This window comes from Setaria viridis, chromosome 5, assembly GCF_005286985.2.
Source record: "Setaria viridis chromosome 5, Setaria_viridis_v4.0, whole genome shotgun sequence".
In the NCBI taxonomy this organism is placed as follows: domain Eukaryota; kingdom Viridiplantae; phylum Streptophyta; class Magnoliopsida; order Poales; family Poaceae; genus Setaria; species Setaria viridis.
In genome coordinates, this window is record NC_048267.2 from 37982397 (window position 1) to 38003885 (window position 21489).

General features: G+C 46.3%; 6 protein-coding genes across 14 annotated transcripts; 5 read left to right on the forward strand and 1 right to left on the reverse strand.

Moving 5' to 3' along the window:
- The first annotated feature begins 5837 nt into the window (after positions 1 to 5837).
- LOC117857991 (vacuolar protein sorting-associated protein 28 homolog 1) lies at positions 5838 to 6827 on the forward strand. Its single transcript, XM_034740938.2, has one exon. It carries the CDS (start codon positions 6033 to 6035, stop codon positions 6669 to 6671), a length of 639 nt encoding a protein of 212 aa, XP_034596829.1. The 5' UTR covers positions 5838 to 6032; the 3' UTR covers positions 6672 to 6827.
- Positions 6828 to 7041: 214 nt separating this feature from the next.
- LOC117857989 (uncharacterized) lies at positions 7042 to 10427 on the forward strand. The gene has a single exon (XM_034740937.2). It carries the CDS (start codon positions 9444 to 9446, stop codon positions 10218 to 10220), a length of 777 nt encoding a protein of 258 aa, XP_034596828.1. The 5' UTR covers positions 7042 to 9443; the 3' UTR covers positions 10221 to 10427.
- Positions 10428 to 10816: 389 nt separating this feature from the next.
- LOC117857988 (putative disease resistance protein RGA3) lies at positions 10817 to 12441 on the forward strand. The gene has a single exon (XM_034740935.2). The coding sequence runs from the start codon at positions 11194 to 11196 to the stop codon at positions 12169 to 12171; it is 978 nt and encodes a 325-aa protein (XP_034596826.2). The 5' UTR covers positions 10817 to 11193; the 3' UTR covers positions 12172 to 12441.
- Positions 12442 to 12952: 511 nt separating this feature from the next.
- Positions 12953 to 13804, forward strand: LOC140222744 (uncharacterized). The gene has a single exon (XM_072293745.1). It carries the CDS (start codon positions 13085 to 13087, stop codon positions 13736 to 13738), a length of 654 nt encoding a protein of 217 aa, XP_072149846.1. The 5' UTR covers positions 12953 to 13084; the 3' UTR covers positions 13739 to 13804.
- Positions 13805 to 14278: 474 nt separating this feature from the next.
- Positions 14279 to 15680, forward strand: LOC140222906 (uncharacterized). Its single transcript, XM_072294024.1, has 3 exons — positions 14279 to 14348; positions 14449 to 14502; positions 14585 to 15680. The coding sequence occupies exons 1-3, from the start codon at positions 14279 to 14281 to the stop codon at positions 15286 to 15288; spliced, it is 828 nt and encodes a 275-aa protein (XP_072150125.1). The 3' UTR covers positions 15289 to 15680.
- A 762-nt stretch (positions 15681 to 16442) lies between these two features.
- Positions 16443 to 20654, reverse strand: LOC117857987 (sphingosine kinase 2). 9 transcript variants are annotated; one of them, XM_034740934.2, is made up of 10 exons: positions 20080 to 20644; positions 19834 to 19956; positions 19632 to 19732; positions 19014 to 19086; positions 18847 to 18933; positions 18668 to 18745; positions 18524 to 18594; positions 17980 to 18258; positions 17255 to 17377; positions 16443 to 17036 (listed from the first exon to the last, which is right to left on the reverse strand). In XM_034740934.2, the coding sequence occupies exons 1-10, from the start codon at positions 20435 to 20437 to the stop codon at positions 16830 to 16832; spliced, it is 1500 nt and encodes a 499-aa protein (XP_034596825.1). In that variant the 5' UTR covers positions 20438 to 20644; the 3' UTR covers positions 16443 to 16829. The 9 variants fall into 9 exon arrangements, 5 of the variants coding, with proteins under 5 accessions (XP_034596825.1, XP_072149842.1, XP_072149843.1 ...); XM_072293741.1 differs by lacking the exon at positions 20080 to 20644 and having other exon boundaries at positions 18847 to 18956; positions 19014 to 19082; XM_072293742.1 differs by lacking the exons at positions 19834 to 19956; positions 20080 to 20644 and having other exon boundaries at positions 19014 to 19082; positions 19632 to 19721.
- Between the last annotated feature and the right edge of the window lie 835 nt (positions 20655 to 21489).

Below are 21489 nucleotides of genomic sequence, written 5' to 3' on the forward strand. Positions count from 1 at the left end.
AGCAGCACTCCACTTCACAAAATCTCACAAAAATCAGTTCCACTTCACCAATTTCATGCTTTTCCAGCTCCACTTCACTGATTCCAGAAAAATATGAAGCTGTACGTGTTTAGCTGGTGGCAGTACTCCAACTTAAAAAATATCACTTGTTGTGAACAACCCATTTTATCTTTTATGAACGGGTCCACGTGTCTGTCGCTTCTCTTTACTCCCCATATCTTCATCGCTGGCGTGCAGCTCAAATCGAGGACCTCACAGCTTGATTCGCGGCGGCAGTGCTCGATTCTCGGCGCTTCTCATCATCTCCGCCCTCCTCCAGTCCTCCTGCCTGCTCTTCCTCTTGCCGCCGGCAGCAGCTAATTTCAACCGCCAGTAACAAGAAGCCCCATTGCTCTTGTGGGCCCATTGCTCTGGTGACTATAGGAGGACTGGAGGAGCCGACAGGAGCATCCAATTTCAACTGCCGGCAGCAGCTACCCGGCATGCAAGCGGCGAACGCCACGGATGGCAAGAACCCGTTGTTCCCGCTGTCGAGGCTGCCCCTGTCGCTGCCGTCGCAGGTCGCATCCGCGCTCAGGGTCGCGAGGCAGTTCGCCCTATGCCTTCCCACCAGCAGCGGCAGGAGCGGCGCCGCCATCTTCGGCGGTGGCCCGTTCCAGCTCCTGGTGGCGTCGCCCATCGACGTCGCCGACGGATTCTTCCTTGATGACTCGCACCTGCTCCGCTTCCTCAAGAGCGCTTCCTCAAGAGCCCCAGGAACGGCGCCTACTACGTCGGCATCACCGGCATTCTCGTCAACAACGAGCGCGTGCCTTTGCCGTCGGGGGTCTTCGACCTCCACGCCGGTAGCGGCACGGGCGGCGTCATGCTCAGCACGGCGCGGTGGGCAAGGGTGGCCGCGGTGGGCAGCGGCGGCGCGGCCCCCGCGGGTGGGCAGGGGCACCGCGGCCTGTCCGTTGACGGGGGCGGCGTGGCCACGGTGGGAGGGGGTGACGGGTGGATTCTTTTGTTTCGCGAGGAGGTAAGTTGTGTAACGAGTTAAGTTGCATAACCAGTGGCAGCGGTGGATAAATAACCCACGACATCATGAGGAGGTCTAAAACCAGTATTTTTGAAGTCCTTAAGTACTTACATAAAAAATAAGTATCTTAACTCCATATTTTTTTCTGGAGCTGAAGTTGGTGAAACTGAATGTGTTTGGTAGGAAGTTTTATAGAGTTAGGGCCTGTTTGGATTGAGGCTGTTAAAGTTTAACACCCTAGTTTTAACACTTTTTAACACTTTTTGATCTAAACAGATGTGTTAAAACTTAGGTGTTAAACTTTAACACCCCCAAAAACTTTAACCCCTCAAGGGGGTGTTAAACTTGTTAAACTTTGGTCCTCATCCGGCTATTCCCTGGGTACCCTCCGTCTCTCTCCTCCCGCATCGCCCCCCGCCGCATCGCCTGCGCCTCCGTCTCTCCTCTCGCATCGCCCCCCACCCCGCCGCCAGTTCTCGCCCCCCACCCCGCCGCCAGCCACCGCCTCCCGCTCCGCCCTCACCCCATCCGCCGCCCGCAGATCCTCCCCGCCAGTCGCCGCCCGCAGATCTTCCCCGCGAGCCGCTGCCTTCCGCTTCGCAAGCCCCTTCATCCACCGCCCGCAAATCTTCCCCGTCATCCGCCGCCTTTCCCTTCGCCCTACAGCCATCTCCGGCCGCTGCCGCATTCCCCTTCCTCCCCTCTGGCTCCAATCCCCATCCACAACTCCTCCTCTCCGGTTGTGGATCCACTCCTCCCCACGCCGATCCAGATCCCATGGATCCACACCTTCCGCAGTCAAGCGGCTTTGCTCCACCGGCTTCCATGGAGGGCCACGGCGACGATGGCCTTCAAGACTTGTTCTCTCAGGCCGATTGTTCTAGGGTTCCTCACCAAGGTCTCCAAGCTCTGGATCTAAACTCTCAGGCCGAAGACTTCCCCGACTTCCCCGACATGGACTCGTACGCGGAGATGCTTCGCGAACCAACATTCGTTGGCCGCGGAAGCCGTCCACCCGTCTTGCGCGCGTTGCGCCACGGAGGAAGGGTTGGAGGAGGCGGCGGAAGAGTCCCTGTCGGCGGCAGCAAGAGTGGCAACGCAAGCAAAGGAGCTAGCGGCGGCAGCAAGAACACCGGCGCAAGAGGAGCTAGCGGCGGCAGCAAGAACACCGGCGCAAGCAGAGGCCGTGCAACAAGGTCCCTGTTCGTCGGTGAGCGCCCTGACGGTGCTACCGCCGGCGATGGACGAGCTCGCATGAGAGGTGCCGTTGCTCGTGGTAAAGGCCTTGCAGAAGAGACATCTCATTTTGGTGGAGATGAGTGTTATGATGTTGATGAAGACAACTCCAATGCACAAAATGTGGAATGCATATTCCCAGGCTCGAAGGTAATTTCTGGAACTCATCTTCTTCACTGTGAATGAATGGTGCAATGCTTCATATGCTTGCATACAATGTGAATTGAATTGTGTGTGAATTGAACTATCCTGAGCTACTGTATATTCCTTCTTGCTTATGATGGTATTTAGATTTCATTTACATCAGGGGACCCATTTTTCATTGATACTCACTGCTGATCCATGTGTGATCCTTTCTTGAACTAGATTACTATGCAATGTGTGGTCCTTTCTTGATACTCACTGCTTATGTGCAATGTGAATTGAATTACTATATCTGTTGAATTTGTGTGTGATTGGATTGTATGTTTGTGCTATGAACTAGATTACAACTGACAAGGCACAATGGTCTGAACCAAATACCCATGTTTTGTGTGAATTATGGGTTGAGCAAATTAGAGGCGGCAATTGCCACAAAGGGACCATGTCAGCAAGGGGTTTCAAGATAGTTGTTGACAAATTCTCTAAGATCACTGGTTTGAAACATGACAAAGGATAGTTGAGGAACAGAATTAATCAACTAAAAATTCTCTATGGGTTCTGGAGAAAACTTCAAACACGGAGTGGCCTAGGAAGGAGAGCAGATGGCACTGTAACAACATCTGATTGGTGGTGGAAACAGAACACAAAGGTGAGGGGCAGTATGTACAGTATCATGCAGTCCCTTTGTTTGAATTGTTGTATAACCTGAAAATGTATTTGCAGGAAAGTTTAGGGAATGCAAAAAATTGCAGCATGGTACTCCTGCATATATGGATCATCTAGAGGAAATGTTTCATGATGTTATAGTGGATGGGTCTACTTCTTTCCTGGTTGGATTTGATGATGAAGAAGGGGACCAATAACAGCCAGCAGATGATGAAGATGGTCAGGAGGAAGATCAAGAAGGGCCTAATGGGGTTTTTAATGATTATGAGGAGAACCCAGTCAGCACTAACAGCAAGAAGAGAGGCAGTACCCCAAGCACACAGTCCACTGGTACAAGTCCTACCAAGAAATACAAAAGCCCAATGATGTTAGCCATGAACAACTTGATTGATAAACTGAGTGCCTCTGAGGATAGAAGTGACCATCTTTTGAAGAATGTGGGTGCTAGTTTAGAAGCCAGAATCAATGAAAAAAGAATGAAGCTAACACCTATGCAAGAGATGGCTCAATCAGTAAAGAAGGCACAAGAACTAGCTTTAGAATGTGGAGCAACACCTGATACTGTGGAGTTTTATGGAAGCAGGCACTTGTTTAAAGATCCATATGAGAGGGAATTTTTTTGTAACATTCCAACTCCTGAAGGAAGGTTGCTTCACTTGAGAAGATTTTGCAAGGAGAACAACATTGTCGAGTTTGCAACGTCTACAAATCCCAAGTAGAATTAGAGGCTGTCTCTTTAGTATGCATTGTGACTTATTGGTGTGCTAGCTGTATGAACTATTTGTATGCATGAACTATGTGTTACTGTTGTGAACAATTTGTATGCATGAACAATTTGTATGCTTGAACTACCTGTATGCATGAACTACCTGTTATGGCTGTTATGGCTGTTTGAATAATTAGTTCCTGACATTTTGAAGTTACTGTTATAGGATAATGATTCTGGTGGAAGTGATTCTGATGAGTACTTGTCGCTGGAGTTTCAAATATTCATGGAAATGAGGCAACATCGTCGTAAAAGGACTAGAGACATCATACAGGCTGCAATTATGATTGGTACGTACTATGAAAAACACATGGACAAAGCACCAAGGAGGGTACCCACTGTACCTGGCATAGATTGGGTTCACGAAACATTAAGTAATAGAACCTCATGCTATAACATGTTTAGGATGTCAAGCTTAATGTTTCATCAGTTACATGACCTGTTGGTAGACATGTATGGACTGAGCCCAACTAGAGGAATGTCAACTATGGAAGCTTTAGGAATGTTTCTTTGGATCATTGGTGCACCCCAGTCACTTCGACAGGTTGAGGATCGGTTTGTCAGGTCCTTAGAGACTATCAGTCGTACTTTTGATAAGATTTTATCTAGTGTGCTGAGACTAGCAGTAGATATCATTAAACCAAAGGATCCAGATTTCAAGACCGTCCACCAAAGATTGAGGAATCCACGATTTTCTCCATACTTCGATAATTGTATAGGAGCTATAGATGGGACGCATGTTCCAGTTGTGGTGCCAAATGATAAGGTAGTCCAGCACACAGGAAGGCATGGGTATCCGTCACAAAATGTGTTAGCTATTTGTGACTTCGATATGAGGTTCACATTTGTAGTCAGTGGATGGCCAGGATCGGTTCATGATATGAGGGTGTTCAGTGATGCCTTAACCAAATATGGGGATAGGTTTCCACATCCGCCTTCAGGTACTCCTCTTTGTATACTTAGAATGTCTTAAATTTATACAAGGTTATACAAGTTTGGTGTCAATTTTGTTTAACATCATGAATTTGTCTTCTGTTTTAGGAAAATTTTACCTAGTTAACTCGGGATATCCTAACCGTACTGGTTACCTCGCATCATACAAGGGTATAAAGTATCATCTTCTAGAGTTTAGAAGTGGCCCAATGCCAAAAGGTACGAAAGAGACATTTAATTACGCGCATTCGTCCCTTAGGAATGTTATCGAGAGGTCATTCGGTGTGCTGAAGATGAAGTGGAGGATTTTATTGGGTATACCTAGTTTTCCAATGCACAAACAGAGCAAGATAATAGTAGCATGCATGGCGCTACATAATTTCATTCGAGAGAATGATATGGCCGATACGGCCTTTAGTATGTACGATACGGATGAAAATTTTGTTCCTTTGAACGAACAATCAAACTGTGAAGGACAAGCAACAAATACACAAGGAGGGGAAGAAGACTGTAATATGAATGCATTTCGGGATGAATTAGCTAGAGGGTTGTACAACAAATCGTAGGTTATTTGTATTTTTGTGTTGTAATGACAAGGCAATATCTGTGTTGTACCGTGTGTTTTGGACAATGCGAATAATTTTTGGCTGTTTTTCTCCTTTACTTCTTTGATTTGTCATTTGGCCGAATGAAGGAAAAAAAAATGTGCAGCAGCAACAGCATCACTGTGCAGCAGCGTCACTACCATAGTAGCAGCGTCACTGGCGTGTGTACTGTGTTGGCGGGAACAGGGGTATTTGGCTGCAATTAGTAGGAAGAAATGAGGGGCAATAGTGGCAATTCCATCCTTTGGTGTTAAACTTTAACAGGACATCCAAACACCCCAATATGTTAAAGTTTAACACCTTATTTGAGGTAACATCTTGTTAAACTTTAACAGCCTCAATCCAAACAGGTCCTTAATGGAGTGAAATTGTTTTTTAAAATGGAGTGCTGCCGAATACGAACACTCCTTTGTGCTCGCGAGATCGCTTCAGCAGAAAGGCAAAACAAACGCGTCAAGGCCTTGGCCGCGTCGTCGCCGAATCCTTCAGCATCTCTCCTATTCACACGGAACCCCTCGCACTTCTTCGCAACTCCCATACCCATCCTACTCCGATCCCCCTCCCCTCCTCTCCTCTTCCCCCAAATCTCGCGCGCCGCGAAACCCTAGCCCGCCCGCCCCGCCAATCCGCTCGCCGGAGGGAGGAGGGAGCCCCGCCGGCGCCGATGGAGGTGAAGCTGTGGAACGACAAGCGGGAGCGGGAGCTCCTGGAGAGCTACGCGGACCTGTACGCGATCATCAAGGCGACGGAGAAGCTGGAGCGGGCCTACGTCCGCGACCTCGTCTCCGCCGCCGACTACGAGGCGGAGTGCCTCAAGCTCATCTCCCAGTTCAACTCCCTCTCCTCCTCGCTCGCCGGCGCCGTCACCGTCCCGCGCTTCGTCCAGGCGTACCGCCTCGACTGCCCCGCCGCGCTCAACCGCCTCCTCCAGTCGGGCGTCCCGGCCACCGTCGAGCTCCGCGCCGCGTCGTCGTCCTCGGCGCCGGCCGCCACCGCCGCATCCGCCGCCTCCATCGCGCACTGCGTCCAGACCTTCATCACCGCCATGGACGCCGTCAAGCTCAACATGCTCGCCAACGACCAGGTCCGCCCGCTGCTGCAGGACGTCTCCACCTCCATGGCCAGGCTCGGCCCCCTGCTGCCGCCCGACTTCGAGGGGAAGGTCAAGGTGAACGAGTGGCTCAGCAAGCTGCATAAAATGGGCGCCGCGGATGAGCTCACCGAGCAGCAGGCTAGGCAGCTCAACTTCGACCTCGACTCGGCGTACAGTGCCTTCTTGGCTGCGCTGCCTGCTGGCATGTGACTGGGCAAGGATCTGCCTGCTTCATTCCTATTTGGTTGGTTCTTTCTATTTTGTTACGCTTCTGACTGAGTGGATCACTGTTGTAGTGCTATAGATACATGTAATTTTGGTTGTGCTATATTGCTGTTTATAAGAAAGTTTCCAATTTGTGGTGAATTGACCTTGTGTTGGTGGTTTCTGTTTCATTTATCTAAGTAAATATGTTTATTGCATGATATACGTTCATAGTACAATGCATGCTGGTCTTTTCATTTGATATGTTTATTTTCTGTGGAACATATGAAGCAATACCTGTAAATTATATTGTTATCTCCCATTATAGGCCATTATCTTTCTGCTTGCATGAAACCATGAATGATCTATTTGAAATTTAGGGAAATTGGATCTGCTGATTCTTCTTTGGGTTCCAAACAATTGAAATGAAAAAGAAAAAGAATGGTTGCAACGCATTGAACTGTTCTAACTTTGATGTTAGTTGACAACTTGAGATATTACTTCGAGTAGTTCAAGCATGCTTGGTTTCGGAATTAGTTGTTCATAAATCATAAGCAGCGGGCACAGTTATGAGTTATGACCACTGCCTGCACTTCACATGTTTAACATCATATCACCTTAACTTTAACCCCCATTGTACTGATCCTGATAGGACTAAAAATTTAAATGCCTAGGAGGCTGTTAGTTTTTTTTAATATATTGAGGAAGCTCATTGAACTAAGAATGTGTAGGCAGTAACCCGCCAGTCTGTGACTGGGAAAGAATTTACCTGCTTGATTCCTATTTGGTTGGTTTGTTCTATTTTCTTACACTTTTGGCACTGTAGAGTGTAGATCACTACTGTAGTGCTATAGATGTGCTTAATTTTGGCCGTGCTGTATTACTGTTAATAAGATACTTTCCAGTTTGTATGTGTGGATCTTGAAATGTTCTTTTATAGTAACTAGCGTGTTAGAAATTAACAATGAGCACAATTATGTAACTGTCTAGTGTCTGCTATTGGGGTGCTTAACCATTGCAATTTGCAACATGGATTTGATAGATTGGTAAGACCACTATGTTCACCACTCTAACAAATGTGCCCTCTACTTATTATGCTGGAAGCTACCTGGCAGTTAATTAACTTATTATGATTTATGAGGTAGGATAGGATGGAACCACTTGGAACTGTCCCATGTAATTTTTGAGACTTGTCATATGGTAATATGAATTAGGCAGTGTGCTGTCAGTTTACTTTGGATCTTTTGAATTTTGAGTAATACTCGCATACAGATGCCACTGCTGTGCTTTGGTGCACTCTTTTCCTGCTGTTTACCATACTCATGAGTAGCGCAATTGGAAACTTGAGAAAAACAATTGGTTTAAGGCTGCTTTGAATTGAAGTAAAAATTTTATCTTACTAAAGTTCTGGGTTTATTAAAGCACCATCATTTCGAGGCCCTAATGTCGAAATCCTTTTTTTTCTTCTTGCGGTCCAGCTTCTGCAAGTTGTTCTTGACGATCACCTTTGGTTTTAATTATTGGCCTTGACCTCTTGTCCGGCACGGTGACGATTGCCTGTGTTTCCATTACTCAAGTTGAGTTTTGTCACTCAGCATCACCATTCAGGTGATGGGTAGGAATTTCTTTGGAATTATGGGAAGGACATTGCTGTGCTCAGTACTAATCTTAGCTCTTATTCCCTTCGTTTCTGTTTCTCTCATGCTCTTTTATGCTCTCCAAAATTGGCGTGTTGCAAGTCAGGTCTTGGCCATGTAATTTGTGAACCCAATTTAACGGAAAATCATGTTGCTCAATTGCAATTCTCTACTGTCATGGGTTTCCTGTAAAACAAAGGACCAAGGGTCATATTGTATTCTTGGTCACAGCATTCAGATCTGAAAGGGTGATGCAAAAGCATGAAAGGCCAGTACTGGTGGTAAAGAAAGGAAGGTAACTTTGCCTACCATCTCATTGACTCGATTGTTCTTTTGCTGTTTCTGCGCGATCAATGGTGTTTGGCGAGTGGTTACACTTTAAGGGAAAACAGAGTCGAATAGTCCTGGACTCCTGCACTATAGAAAACAGTGCTGCACTATGGGAAAGAGTGGGATACTGGTGAAACTTCGGTTAATGCAAATTGGACTGGTCCCATCGTGCAAATCCCACTACTCAACTGTTTGGCGAGTGGTTGCACTTTAAGGGCAACTCGCCCTTCTGTCTATTAATTCGTTAGCTATTTCCAATTTCCCGACTCTTCGTTTTGTGCATCCATTCGCGCATGGGAAAGGAAAGATAGTCAGCTTGTAGGTTCTGTATATCTCAGGCTGCAAGTCACCAATTAATCTCGTCTTTCTGACTGTAGCAGGTTTCTTCTACGACAAGATTTGTGTCTTTGCCAGTAGGTTTCCCCCAGCATAGCATAAGCACTTCCATTGCTCGTCTCGTCCATACTTCCTTCCAAAAAAGAAACAGAAAAAAAACATGAATCGGTCTTTTTTCTTCTCATCATTTACCTGTTAATCCATTTCTTACCTCTACTCTTCCATTTTGTCCTATATTTTTCACTCTCATCTCTTCCTTCGTTTCTTTTGATCCCCTAGAAAAAGAAAATCTAGAAAAAATATCTTGAGTTTTTGCTTGCTTCCCATCGTTTGCCAGTGTAGATCCCTGCCAATATCCCAACACCTCCTGCTATTTCAATTCATTCTGTTCTCTTCCTTTTCACCTGGAAATACTTTCATCATCCAAGATCTCTTCACTTGCAAAAGCGGTGGAAACACAGACTACTGCAGTTCCATGGCGGGCGTGGCGCTGGCCGGCTTACGGTGGGTGGCATCGCCAATCGTCAACAAGCTGCTCGCTGACGCTTCAACCTATCTGGGAGTGGACCTGGCGCGTAAGCTCCACGAATTGGAGACCACCGTCCTGCCACAACTTGACCTGCTGATTGAAACGGCCGAGAAGAGCTCCCATGGGGACAAGCTGAAGGCATGGCTGCACCAGCTCAAAGAAGCATTCTATGAGGCCGAAGACCTGCTTGATGAGCACGAGTACAACCTCGCCAAGCGCAAAGTGAAGAGCGGCGAGGAGCCCGCACGGGAAGCGGATGCCCCCACCATTAAAACAAGTATTATGAAGCCTCTTCGTGCTGCGACGAGCAGGGCACGCAACCTGCTTCCTGAGAACAGGAAGCTAATTCGCAAGCTGAGTGAACTGAAGGCCACCCTGGCAAAAGCCGAGGACTTCCGTCAACTTCTGGGCTTACCAGCCAGCAACAGCACAGGGACATCTGCTGCAGCAATAGCTATTGTTCCTCCGGCAACATCACTAACCCCGCCAAAAGTGTTTGGGCGCGACAAGGATCGCGACAGCATAATAGATCTTCTCACCAAGAAGACTGCCAACGATTGCTCAGGTAGATTCTTAGGTTGGCCATTGTTGCACACGGAGGTGCGGGAAAATTCACCTTGGCGCAACTTGTTTACAATGACAAGAGGACACAAGAATATTTTGATGCCAGGATGTGGGTCTGCATCTCAGGCAAACTTGATGTCCATCGTCACACTCAATTAGACTATATTTAATACTCCTAATTAGTATTCAAACATATGATGTGACAGGTGCTAAAGTTTAGCAGGGGTAAGAGACACTGCAAAAGTTAGAGAGATTCCTGCTCGTCTTGGATGATGTGTGGTTTGAAGGATACAGCAATGAGAGGGAGTGGGACCTACTGCTAGAACCTCTGGTTTCTCAGAAGGAGGGAAGCAAAGTTTTGATTACTTCTCGACGGGATACATTTCCAGCTGCTCTTTGCTGTGAAGAAGTGGTTCGTTTGGAAGACCTGAAAGATGCTGAGTTTTGGGCACTCTTCAAACATCATGCTTTCTCTGGAGCGGAAATTGGAGATCAGCAGTTGCAAGTGCAGCTACAAGTGATTGGAGAAAAGATAGCCAAACGTCTTGGACAATCACCTTTGGCAGCAAAAGTTGTGGGCTCGCATTTGAGCAGAAAAAAGGATGTCACTTCATGGAGAGACGCTTTGGCAATTAAAAACTTAAGTGAACCCATGAGAGCTCTTCTATGGAGTTATGAGAAATTAGAGGGTATTTGGATACTAAGTGCTAAACTTTGGATACTAAGTGCTAAACTTTAGTAGTGTCACATCGAATGTTCGGATGCTAATTATGAGGACTAATCATGAGCTAATTATAAAACTAATTTGCAGAACCTCTGGGCTAATTCGCAAGATGAATCTATTAAGTCTAATTAATCCATTATTAGCAAATGGTTACTGTAGCACCACATTGTCAAATCATGGATTAATTAGGCTTAATAGATTTGTCTCGCGAATTAGACTCCATCTGTGCAATTAGTTTTGTAATTAACCTATATTTAATACTTGTATCCAACATCCGATGTGACAGGTGCTAAACTTTAGCGGGTGGTATCCAAACACCCCTCTAGATCCACGTCTACAAAGGTGCTTTTCGTATTGCAGCTTATTTCCAAACGGCCACAGTTACTATATTCATGAGGTGGTACATTTATGGGTTGCAGAGGGACTAACTTAGTTGAAAAATCATGCAACCATAATAGGAGCATCGAAGATGTCGGAAGCGACTACATCGATGAGCTGATTTCTGGATCCTTCTTTCAGCCTGTTTATGTAGGGAAGGAGATAACCACTGATGCCTATACTATGCATGATCTCCTTCATGATTTGGCAGGGCCACTCTCTAGAGAAGATTGCTTCAGATTAGATGATGACAAGGCAGAAATACCACTCACAGTTAGGCATCTGTCTATTCGTGTTAAGAGTATGATACAGCATAAGCAAAATATATGCAAGCTACAACATCTACGTACAATAATTTGCCTTGACCCACTGGTTGATGATGTATGTGATCTTTTTCATGTGTTACTGCAGAATTTGAACAAGTTGCGTGTACTGCATCTGTGCTTTTACAATAGAAGCAAGTTGCCCGAATCTGTTTGTGAGTTGAAGCACCTTCGGTATCTGAACCTCACAACAACCTCAATTTCCGAATTGCCTGGATCATTGTACACTCTATTCCACTTACAGTTTCTTTCTTCACACATCAAAGGAAAATATTTGCCTGGCCAGTTCTGCAATTTAAGAAAGCTGCGACATCTAGGGATTTATGGAGGAGGTATGCCTTCAATACCAAACATTGGCAGGTTAACGTCAGCCCAACGACTTGGTACGTTTGGCGTGAAAAGGCAGATGGGATATGAGCTGCGTCAGCTCAGGAACATGAACGAGCTTCGTGGCAGTTTATGTATTACAAATCTCGAAGCTGTCACAGGAAAGGAGGAAGCCTTGGAGGCAGCGCTTCATCAGAAAAGACACCTTGAAGATTTGCAGCTTATCTGGACTGAAGAGAATAGCTCCCAAGCAGACGACATTCAACATTTGGAGATCCGGGAAGGTTTGATGCCACCACCTCAGCCTGAATGGCTTCATTACGGTACACTATTCGAAAATGACTTGACTCGTATGTAATTACCTAACGCTGACGGTTGAGATTAATTATATACTTCTAAAACCTTAAGCTATAGTATGCATAGTATGTATAAGTAGTATAGGGGTATGTTTGAAAATATGTAAAATGGCGTTGCGCCTCCGCCTCCACTGCCGCTGCTGGTCTTCTCCCCTGATTTCTTGCGGAACGCCGAGACGCCCTTGAGCTTCATGCTCTGCTGCGTCTTGATGAGCCGCCGGCGTGGCGCGAGGAAGCTCCGGAGCGGCACCGCCGGCGAGTGCGTGTGGCCGTTGAGGGAGCAGTAGGTGTAGGGGCACACCCGCAGCGCCGCGGGGCCCTCGGCGTCGGTGGCGCCCGGCGCGAGGTCGAGCGCGTCGGGGAATTTGGCCTGCTTCATGGTCGATGAGCACGTGGCGCGGCCCAGGCCGGAGCCGGAGCCGGGCGCCTCCTCCGGGAATTTGGCCTCCTTCATTCACTGTTCCATTTGAATTTGTGTGTCACGATCACGAACATGTGAGTCCGCTCTCTGTCGTCGTTCACCTGGCTTTCTACGAGTTCAAGCGCGGCGTGCCGGAGGCGGCGGTGGCGGCGGCCGAGCGCTGGAGATCGACGGGCTAATTATAATTTTACCCGTACCAAAAAAACAGTTTATACTCTATACTACCATCTGGTAGTATTGTGGACCGTAAAAGAGCTCAAGCTAAAGGTTACAAATCCTCCCTGTATCCAAGCTGGTTACTTGACTGTTCCTATTTTGAGAGTTTGGGATATTTTAAACTTGTTAATTGCCCTGGGTTAGAAGGCTTACCACACGACACCAAGATCCTTAGGCATTGCCACTATCTGAAACTAGATAATGTTCCAAATCTGAAGGCATTGCCTTCTCTTCCATCAGGCCTTAAAGAATTATCAGTTAGCCACTGCCCACTGCTTATGTTTATTACCAATGACGAGTTGCAGCAGCATGGTCAGAGGGAAAACCTGATGAGGATAGACCACTTGGCATCACAACTCGCTTTGCTTTGGGAGGTGGATTCAGGATCAAATATTAGGAGCGTACTGTCAAAAGAACATTCATCTCTGAAGCAGTTGATGACCTTGATGGATGATGATGTATCTGAACATATTCAAACAATTAAAAGCTCTGTCGAAAAGGGAGGAGATAAAGTATTGGCGAAAGAAAATGTCATTAATGCATGGCTATGTTGCCATGAGCAGAGGATAGGACTCATCTATGGACGGCATATCGTGCTGCTGCTGATTCCACCGTCAGGACTTTCTAGACTTCATCTTTCTTCATGCAGTATTACAGACGGAGCCTTAGCTAGTTGCCTTGGTGGACTCACTTCAGTGCGCCACTTGTCATTGAAACAGATTATGAATTTAACCGCACTCCCTCAGAAGGTCTTTCAACATTTGACAGCGCTTAAATTCGTTTCTGTTAAGTATTGCTGGTGCCTCAGGTCATTAGGGGGCTTGCGAGCTGCTGCCTCCATTTCAAGCCTTCACCTCAGTTCCTGCCCTTCTTTAGAGCTGGCTCGTGGAGCAGAATATATGCCTTTTTTTTTTAGGGTCATCCCCACCTGAATTTTCATTACCGGGGCCATTGTCTGACCAAAGTCTTACACCGTACATTTTTTGCATTGAAATCTTAGGGGAAGAGGGAAACTGAAAATTTCATGAAACTGTTTACATGGAGCTAAATAGAGAACACCAAGCTTCTGTTACTACTCGCTCCTCTTGTCTGAACCTAGCGCTCCAAAGGCGAGCTTCCTCACGGCAGGAGAGCCAGAACCGTGTATGTGATGGTATGATTTGCCGGAACACATGTGCATTCCGTTCCTTCCAAAGCATCCAGGTAATCAGAAGGAAAAAAGCCGAGAACTGACGGACAAGAACCGTTGCCGGTCGGACTACAGTCCACAGTCGGCGCACTGTTGTGTTTGTTGTGTCGAAACCCATGGAGTTCCAGATTTGGGAAGCAAAGTGGCACTGGAAAATAATGTGATCACAGCTCTCAATCTGACCACACAACTCACACAAGGGGTTATCTAGGATGTGTTTTTTGACCAGGTTTTCGCGGCTCTGTATTCTCCCTTGAACTAGCAGCCACCCGAAGAACTGCACATGGGGTGGTGCGCGTTTCGCCAGATGAAGTTGAAGAAGGGTGAGGGGGTGGATCCTGCTGCAGCCATGAGTTTGTGGTAGGCGTCCCTTGATGAGAAAGAAACATTCTGCTTGCTGTTGGGGTAAATTCTCTGGTCATTCCCGGGTCTCAGCGAGACATGTGTGAGCAGGTTCTGCAGGCTACCAAGCTCTGAAATTGCTTGAGCTGATAACCATGGCGCCAGGTTCAGGTCCAAGTCACCGCCTCACCGGTCATTGCTTGTGCTACGGTCATGACGTCGTCGAGGACATGGCTGTGAAGCATAGGGAACATATCACGGAGCCGTCCTGCGGCGAGCCACCGATCATGCCAGAAACTTGTAGTTTGCCCGTTTGACAAATATAACTGCTTTCTTGCTGCTGATTCATTGAGTGTTAGCTTGCCACACCTGGAATATCTTCATATTTATTTCTGCAGGAGCTCTGCTTCCTTATCAATTGGTCATCTAACGTCCCTTAAATCACTATCAATTTGTGGTATCCAGGACCTGTGCTTCCTTGAAGGCTTGTCTTCACTGCAACTTCTCGAGGTTTCTTTGAGAGATGTTCCAAAGCTCACTGCTGAGTGCATCTCGCATTTTCGTGTCCAAAGGGCTTTCCTTATTAGCAGCTCTGTGTTGCTCCGCCATATGCTCTCGTCTGAAGGTTTTACAGTCCCAGCGGATCTCACTCTTGAATGCTGGAAGGAGCCATCCTTTTCTTTCGAAGAATCTGCGAAGTTCTCATCTGTCGAGGAGCTATCATTGGTTGGATGCGAGATGAAGTTCCTGCCAAGAAATCTGAAGTGCCTCTCGAGTTTGAAGAGACTCAGGATCGGATGCTGCGCCAACATATATCCGTTACCAGATCTGCCATGCTCCCTCCAGCACATAGAGATATACGGTTGTGAGCTCTTGAAGGAGAGCTGCCGAGCACCTGATGGAGAAAGCTGGCCAAAGATAGCCCATATCCGCTGGAAGCACATCTATTGAACGTGCTTCAGACTCGCAACCAGGGATAAATGGTAAAGGTTCCACCAATTTACTTTCAAGGGCTAACTTTCTGCAAAAAAAGAAAAATCATTTCAGCCAGTCCTGGTCTTTTGACTATACATGTTTGCAACAGCTGACCTGAGATAATTCCCCTGCAGCAACGTTACCAGGTGGAGTGTCCCAAACGGTTCGACTCTCTATCCTCCGATGCCACACTGTGCTCCCAACTTGCATGGCTCCATCGTCTCCTCTCCTCTAGCGCCCCTGCCACTGATTCTGACTGCCTACGAGAGAGGGTTGTGTTGGTTTTCCGTTGGTTTGTATCACCTTTTCCTTTCCCTTATCTGCCATCTAAATTTGGAAGTTGCTCTGTTGTGGTACCGGTACTGGTTGCAACTGCTATCTCTCGTGTGCTCTGCTGTGGTGTACTTCTGAAGTCTTAAGCTCTATATAGTTATGAGAAAATATGTACCTCAACTCTGAGATTTCTTTTGGATAGAACATCCTCTCTGTGATGAAACTTTGTGATGTCTAGAGTTCTTGATTTCGTAGTTGACAGAATGTTCTATGTCCGTTCTTGTTTAGACAGTCGTGGTTTCCTGGTTTGTGTTGTTGCGAGGAGTGAGTACTTCGCGGACACGATAGTTCTTTTAACTGGCAGTAACCTTTGATATCAGCATTAGCGTTTGCAATACTTTGTAAATAAAGGTGCCGGAGTTAGGCCCCCGATTCTAGAATGTGGATTTTTCAAACGTACACATGTGATCACATGATCTATATGGACCATTCATTTCAAAATTAACGGTGAAATGAATCATGGGTAGGTGAGAGAATCATGAGTAGGTGAAAAATTCAACGGTTGGATAGATATCATGTGAGGCAAATGAACGGCCGAGATAACCAATGCGGTCACATGTACACGTGGAGATGCCTTTTCCGGCGGCCTGACTCAGGCTGTGGTTGCCTAGAAATGCATCACAGTCGCCTCTGAATAAACCCCTCTTAAGCAACTCTCAGGCACTAAATAAAATTCGGAAGGAATCATTATGTGCCTACTTTCTGATTCTGTTTTCCAATGAAGAGATTGAACAAAATGTTCAAGAGTTGTGCAAATACAAACCATATATATGGATTACTTTAACACGTCACGATCATTTCACCGTAAATCAATTTATCATGCCCAATAGAAAATTATGATGGTATATGAACAGTACTATCTACACTGGGTTGTTAGTTACAAGTTACAGCTCATGAAGAATAAGTCATAAAATTATTAAACAACAATAAAAACAATTGACGCGATTAACCTTAGGAGATATGATAAAGGGCAGAAAGGGAAGGTCATTTGAGGGTATTTGGTCTGACATTCATGAATGCCACAGTTGTCTTAGCAAAAGACAACCTTTTCTTGGTTTCGGCTTTCATTGGCTTGTTGACAAAAGAACTGTAAGATCCCTTTCTTGTTGTCTCTCTACTTGAGCATGTTTCTTCTAGAACTTGGCAAAGTTGTAGGCAATTTTTTGTTTTGTCAACGCCAATCTTCACCGAATTTTGTTAGGGCAATATACAGTAGCCAATGCTTGGTGCACTGTCAGCTGAATAGGAGGACCATAAGCCATCACATCTTGATGTTGGCTTCTGCCGTACGTTCCTTCTCCTCTAGCAATTACCTCACCGTCCACGTCTATAATGCCACCCTTTTTTGGGTTCCCAACAAGCGGGCCTGGAGATAATTTAAAAGATCTTACCTGCAAAAAGTCACAGTAAGGGGGTTCGTTTCCTTGTTACTGATGGACTATTGGATCATGATAACTAATCATGCTGCACTCGCAACAAGACATAAGTTGAACTGTTGAAGCACCTTTTATTCAGTTAAAATATAACCTAATATGGTTTTTTTTTTACTTTGGGGAAAACGTCACTGTAAGTTGCAACATCTAAATTTCAGTGGATGAGAAAAACTAACCTTGAGATATGTAACATAAGGTGATTTGACATAGCTCCCATCGCTCATCTTCATCAGTAGAGCTAAAAGATCGGCCTTTGGACAATCTCTGAGTATGACTGCATCCATATAGCCATCTGCGAACTGCACCACAATCATAGCATTCAGCTTCCTTGAGTCAAATATACTAAATCAAGGCTGATAAAAAAAAACACTCCTCCAGAAGCGAATGGAACTGAATACTCGAATATACGATGCATAATGATGAGAGGCATTCCATTAACGCATACAAGCAAAAACGCAAAGCCCTTGTCATAATAAAAAATGAGCTACTGAAGAGAGGCATTTAGCCTTAAGAACTGTACTCCCTCCGTCCCAAATTACTATTCATTTTACCTTTTCTAGACACATCATTTTTGTTATGTATCTATATATATCTAGGTGCATATCAAAAGGTATGTCTCTAGAAAAACTAAAACGAATAGTAATTTGGGACGGAGGAAGTAGTTCTGTACGAACATTTTCCGAAGTTCATTTGGCAAGTATATATCTAGATGTATATCAAAAGGTATGTATCTAGAAAAGTTAAAACGAATAGTAATTTAGGACAGAGGAAGTAGTTCCGAACATTTTCTGAAGTTCATTTGGCAAGTGAACACGCTAGCTAAGCACAGGTTTCAAAGTACAAAAGGAAATGGGGACCCTTGATAAAGTGTTACTATTGCTAGAGCATATTATTGGGTTACCTTTGCCTCAGGAGCTGCCATGATATCCTCGGCAGCCCATGGCACGTTGTTTATCCAAACTGCAACAAATGGACCATCAACAAATCTCCAGTCTGAAGCTTGGAACTCGACCGAAGGACCTGGATAAGAAGACGGATGAGATTTTCCATTTTGCTCCAGAGACTCTACCATGAAATTCTTGACTTGCTTGATGGGTTCTCCATATGCCTCATAGCCTGGGGCAGGCACGAAGTGAATATTTCCACAGTATTTTCGCAAGTTCATTATGCGAACCACGGCCTGAAACAAGGCTAGAGCTTGTTAGACTTCAGGGATCATTTCCCAAACAGCAAAGAAACAAAATCGGAAGGCAACTTTCTGAAGCTAGAACTGATCCTACAGGTCCCAGCCATGTCAATTACTTGTCATAATTAACAAGTCCAAATGATGTCAGCAAGGAGTTGGATACAAATTCAGGAAAAGAAAGGACAAAAGGCAAGGCCTAGATCTTTCAGAGAAGATAGATGAAAGAACTGCCAAGAAATGGGAGTGTTTTAGTACATACATAGAAGTCCAAGCGTGCACTTCCTATCCACCTGTATTTCTCAGACTCAATATCTATGTCGGCCACCAAACCTAAGACGTCAATCAGGTAACAATCAGAAAAGTTTCTTAGAATTACCTCTATTTTATAAAGTCTGTTGCATACCCCAAGTCATTAGCAAGACACTAAAAAATTTCTTCTCCCCTTGCAAAATGGTACAGACATCTAAGGACTGCTTGTGACCTGTGTATAACCAGAAGTTTGTGTTCCATAAGATTCTCCCCAGGAAATCCGCATGATTCATGTACTTCCGTGCATGAGAAAGAAAGGAATAGAGAGATGACCTCTGATAATGGCAAATACAGCATTTGAAACAGAGCATTTCTCACTGGCAGCATGCAGGAGTGATTTAGCCATGCCATTTCCTGTACCTGCACACATGACAAGACCAGGCCTGTTCTGTGGCTTTCAGAATTTTCTTGTGGTAGTGTTGTAGTTAATATTGTTTTACCCGCTGGAATTAGCCCAATTGGCATCTTTATTGCCTCCTCCCAATCTGTTCGTTGAAGAATTCCGTTCACTACCTAGGTCAGAAATCACAGCATCAGAAGCAACAGGTTACACGTTTCCTCCTCGCAAAAAAAAAAAAGGTTACACCTTTCCTCGCAGATGTTAACAATAAGAATGACTGGAACCCAGTGGTTTTTAGATTTCCAGGGACTAAGACTGGATCCAAATATGTATCACAAGCTATGACAAACAGGAGAACATGGTGATGCATCAGTGTTAGTACTGTACACTTTCAGATAACATACTATTTCTTCAGGCAATCTTCACTAGGTATTTGTGAGGAAGGGGTATCACGTCAAAAAAACGTTAACCAATGAACAACTGGCTTAAACAACCACATTTCAGATGAACTCTGTGAAGTTTGAGGTTTATTATTCTTTTTTGAAACGAGGTTTGAGGTTTATCAGATTCAAGTAACCTTGCTGAGTACAAACAAAACGTAAGTCAGCGCTCTACATTGAAGCCCCGTCAGGCCAGCCTGAACGCATGTTACGCGCTTATCGTTCAGAACATACAGCATACTAGGCTGCAAACACTGGTTTGTCACTAAGTCACTAACCTCCACGAGGACACCGTCGCCGCTAACGCAGACAATGCCGTCGTACTTGGCAAGGTCGAGGGAAGTCGCCACCTCCCGGGCATGTCCCCGGTACTCGGTCTCTGAAACAGATCACGAACAAAACGGATCGATGTAACCGCAAAAACCATGGAAAAATACTTGGTAAAATTCATGGAAAACCATCCGCATTTGCATGCTGAACCTTGCACTGTGATGCTCACACCCGCAGCTTCAAACAGAGGCTTGATTTCCGCGTCGTAGATCTTCTTCGCGCATTTCTTGCCGCCGAAGGGGTTGACGAAAGTGAACAGTCTCTTCGGCCGGCCTACGGGTGAAGTTTTCAGCACAGACATGATTAACAGGTATTTTGATCTCGCATTAATTAGTGTGAGAAGAGAATCAAAACAGGGGAGCACTTCCATCTAGCCTGAGCAGTGAGCACACATACCGAACGAGTCGAGGCAGCGTCTCATCCTCTCGCCCCACGCCGCGGCGGCGCCCTCGCCGTCGGCCATCTCGAGCACGAAGTCCCGCCTGCACCGCCTCCCAGCTCCCTTCTTCCCTCCCGCGCCCGCGCCGGACGCGCACGACGTCGCCCTGCCCGCGCCCGCCGCAACGAAGGCCCTCACAACGACCTCCTTCCCCCTCGCCTCGACCCCGAGCACCTCGCGCTCCAGCGACAGCGCCCGCTCCCCCGCACCGCCGCCGCCGGTCGCGCGGCGCCACCGTAGCTCCCCGCCCCCGAGCGTCGCCTCCGCCGGCGCGCCGTCCACGCGGACACTGGCCGTGGCGGCGCGGTCCTCCATGCCCTGCCCTCCCTGTCCCTGGCGTAGCGGCGGAGTCGTGTGCTGGCGGAGGTTTGGGCGCTTGACAAGGGAGTGGCGCGCACGCAGGAGCAGGAGGCAGCGTGGACGGGCAGGAGCAGGACGAGGCGATCGATGTGGAGGGGGCGGACGGGCTCGAGTGGCGACGTGCTGGATGTTATGGGAACGAAAGCGACGGGCTGCTCATTGCTCTGTTGGTCATGGCAATCCCCACGTTGGAATGACACTTCGTACTTATTGTGTGTTTGGATCCTTAAGTTAAAGTGTAGTTCTTATCACATCGAATCTTTGGATGCTAATTAAGAGAATTAAATATGAGCTAATTATAAAACTAATTGCACAGATGGAGACTAATTCGCGAGACGAATCTATTAAGCCTAATTAGTCCATGATTAGCACATATTAATGATTCGTCTCGCGAATTAGCCTCCATCTGTGCAATTGGTTTTATAATTAATCTATATTTAATACTCCTAATTAGTATCTAAATATTTGATGTGATAGGGACTAAATTTTATAGCAGTTGTAAGCTGACAGGAGGCGATGGGGTGCTCATCGTCTCATTGCTTAACGCTATGGGCTTCCTCTTCACCCTTCCATGTCATCCGGCGATCAGTTCAAACCGCTGGGCAGCTCGCTTGCCGTGCACGGCGACTGGGCACCCGGCTAGCCAGGTAGTGGTATCATCAGATTGAGGCGTACGGAGATGGTTCAGAGTTAGTAACTGTAAACGCGAGCCAACCATAATAAACTATGCGGCGGGGTCTAATTAACTTCCTAATTATGAGAGCCCTGCACTGCATACTGCGTGTTCATGGAAGGTCTTCTAGAGGCGAACGACTGTGGAGTTATCAGATGGGATAGGCGAAAACAGCTCGAGTGTGGTTTTCACAACAGTACCATGATTGGAAAGGTTGAGCCTGAGGGGATCGGTTTTTTGCAAGGATTTTCTTGAAGAAAAAGTATGGAATGGAAGTGACTGGCATGTAACTTTCACAATTGATTCTGTGCATTGAATGGGACGGCGACGTGTT

Coding starts and splice junctions, on each gene's coding strand:
- LOC117857991 (XM_034740938.2), top strand. CDS start 6,033: ATGGAGGTGAAGCTGTGGAACGACAAGCGGGAGCGGGAGCTCCTGGAG.
- LOC140222744 (XM_072293745.1), top strand. CDS start 13,085: ATGTTTATTACCAATGACGAGTTGCAGCAGCATGGTCAGAGGGAAAAC.
- LOC117857988 (XM_034740935.2), top strand. CDS start 11,194: ATGGGTTGCAGAGGGACTAACTTAGTTGAAAAATCATGCAACCATAAT.
- LOC117857987 (XM_034740934.2), bottom strand. CDS start 20,437: ATGGAGGACCGCGCCGCCACGGCCAGTGTCCGCGTGGACGGCGCGCCG. Junction 18,934..19,013: donor AATTGGGCTAATTCCAGCGG/GTAAAACAATAT, acceptor TCATGTGTGCAG/GTACAGGAAATGGCATGGCT. Junction 18,259..18,523: donor GTGCACGCTTGGACTTCTAT/GTATGTACTAAA, acceptor GCCTTGTTTCAG/GCCGTGGTTCGCATAATGAA.
- LOC117857989 (XM_034740937.2), top strand. CDS start 9,444: ATGGCGGGCGTGGCGCTGGCCGGCTTACGGTGGGTGGCATCGCCAATC.
- LOC140222906 (XM_072294024.1), top strand. CDS start 14,279: ATGGGGTGGTGCGCGTTTCGCCAGATGAAGTTGAAGAAGGGTGAGGGG. Junction 14,349..14,448: donor GGATCCTGCTGCAGCCATGA/GTTTGTGGTAGG, acceptor ATGTGTGAGCAG/GTTCTGCAGGCTACCAAGCT. Junction 14,503..14,584: donor GCTGATAACCATGGCGCCAG/GTTCAGGTCCAA, acceptor TGTGAAGCATAG/GGAACATATCACGGAGCCGT.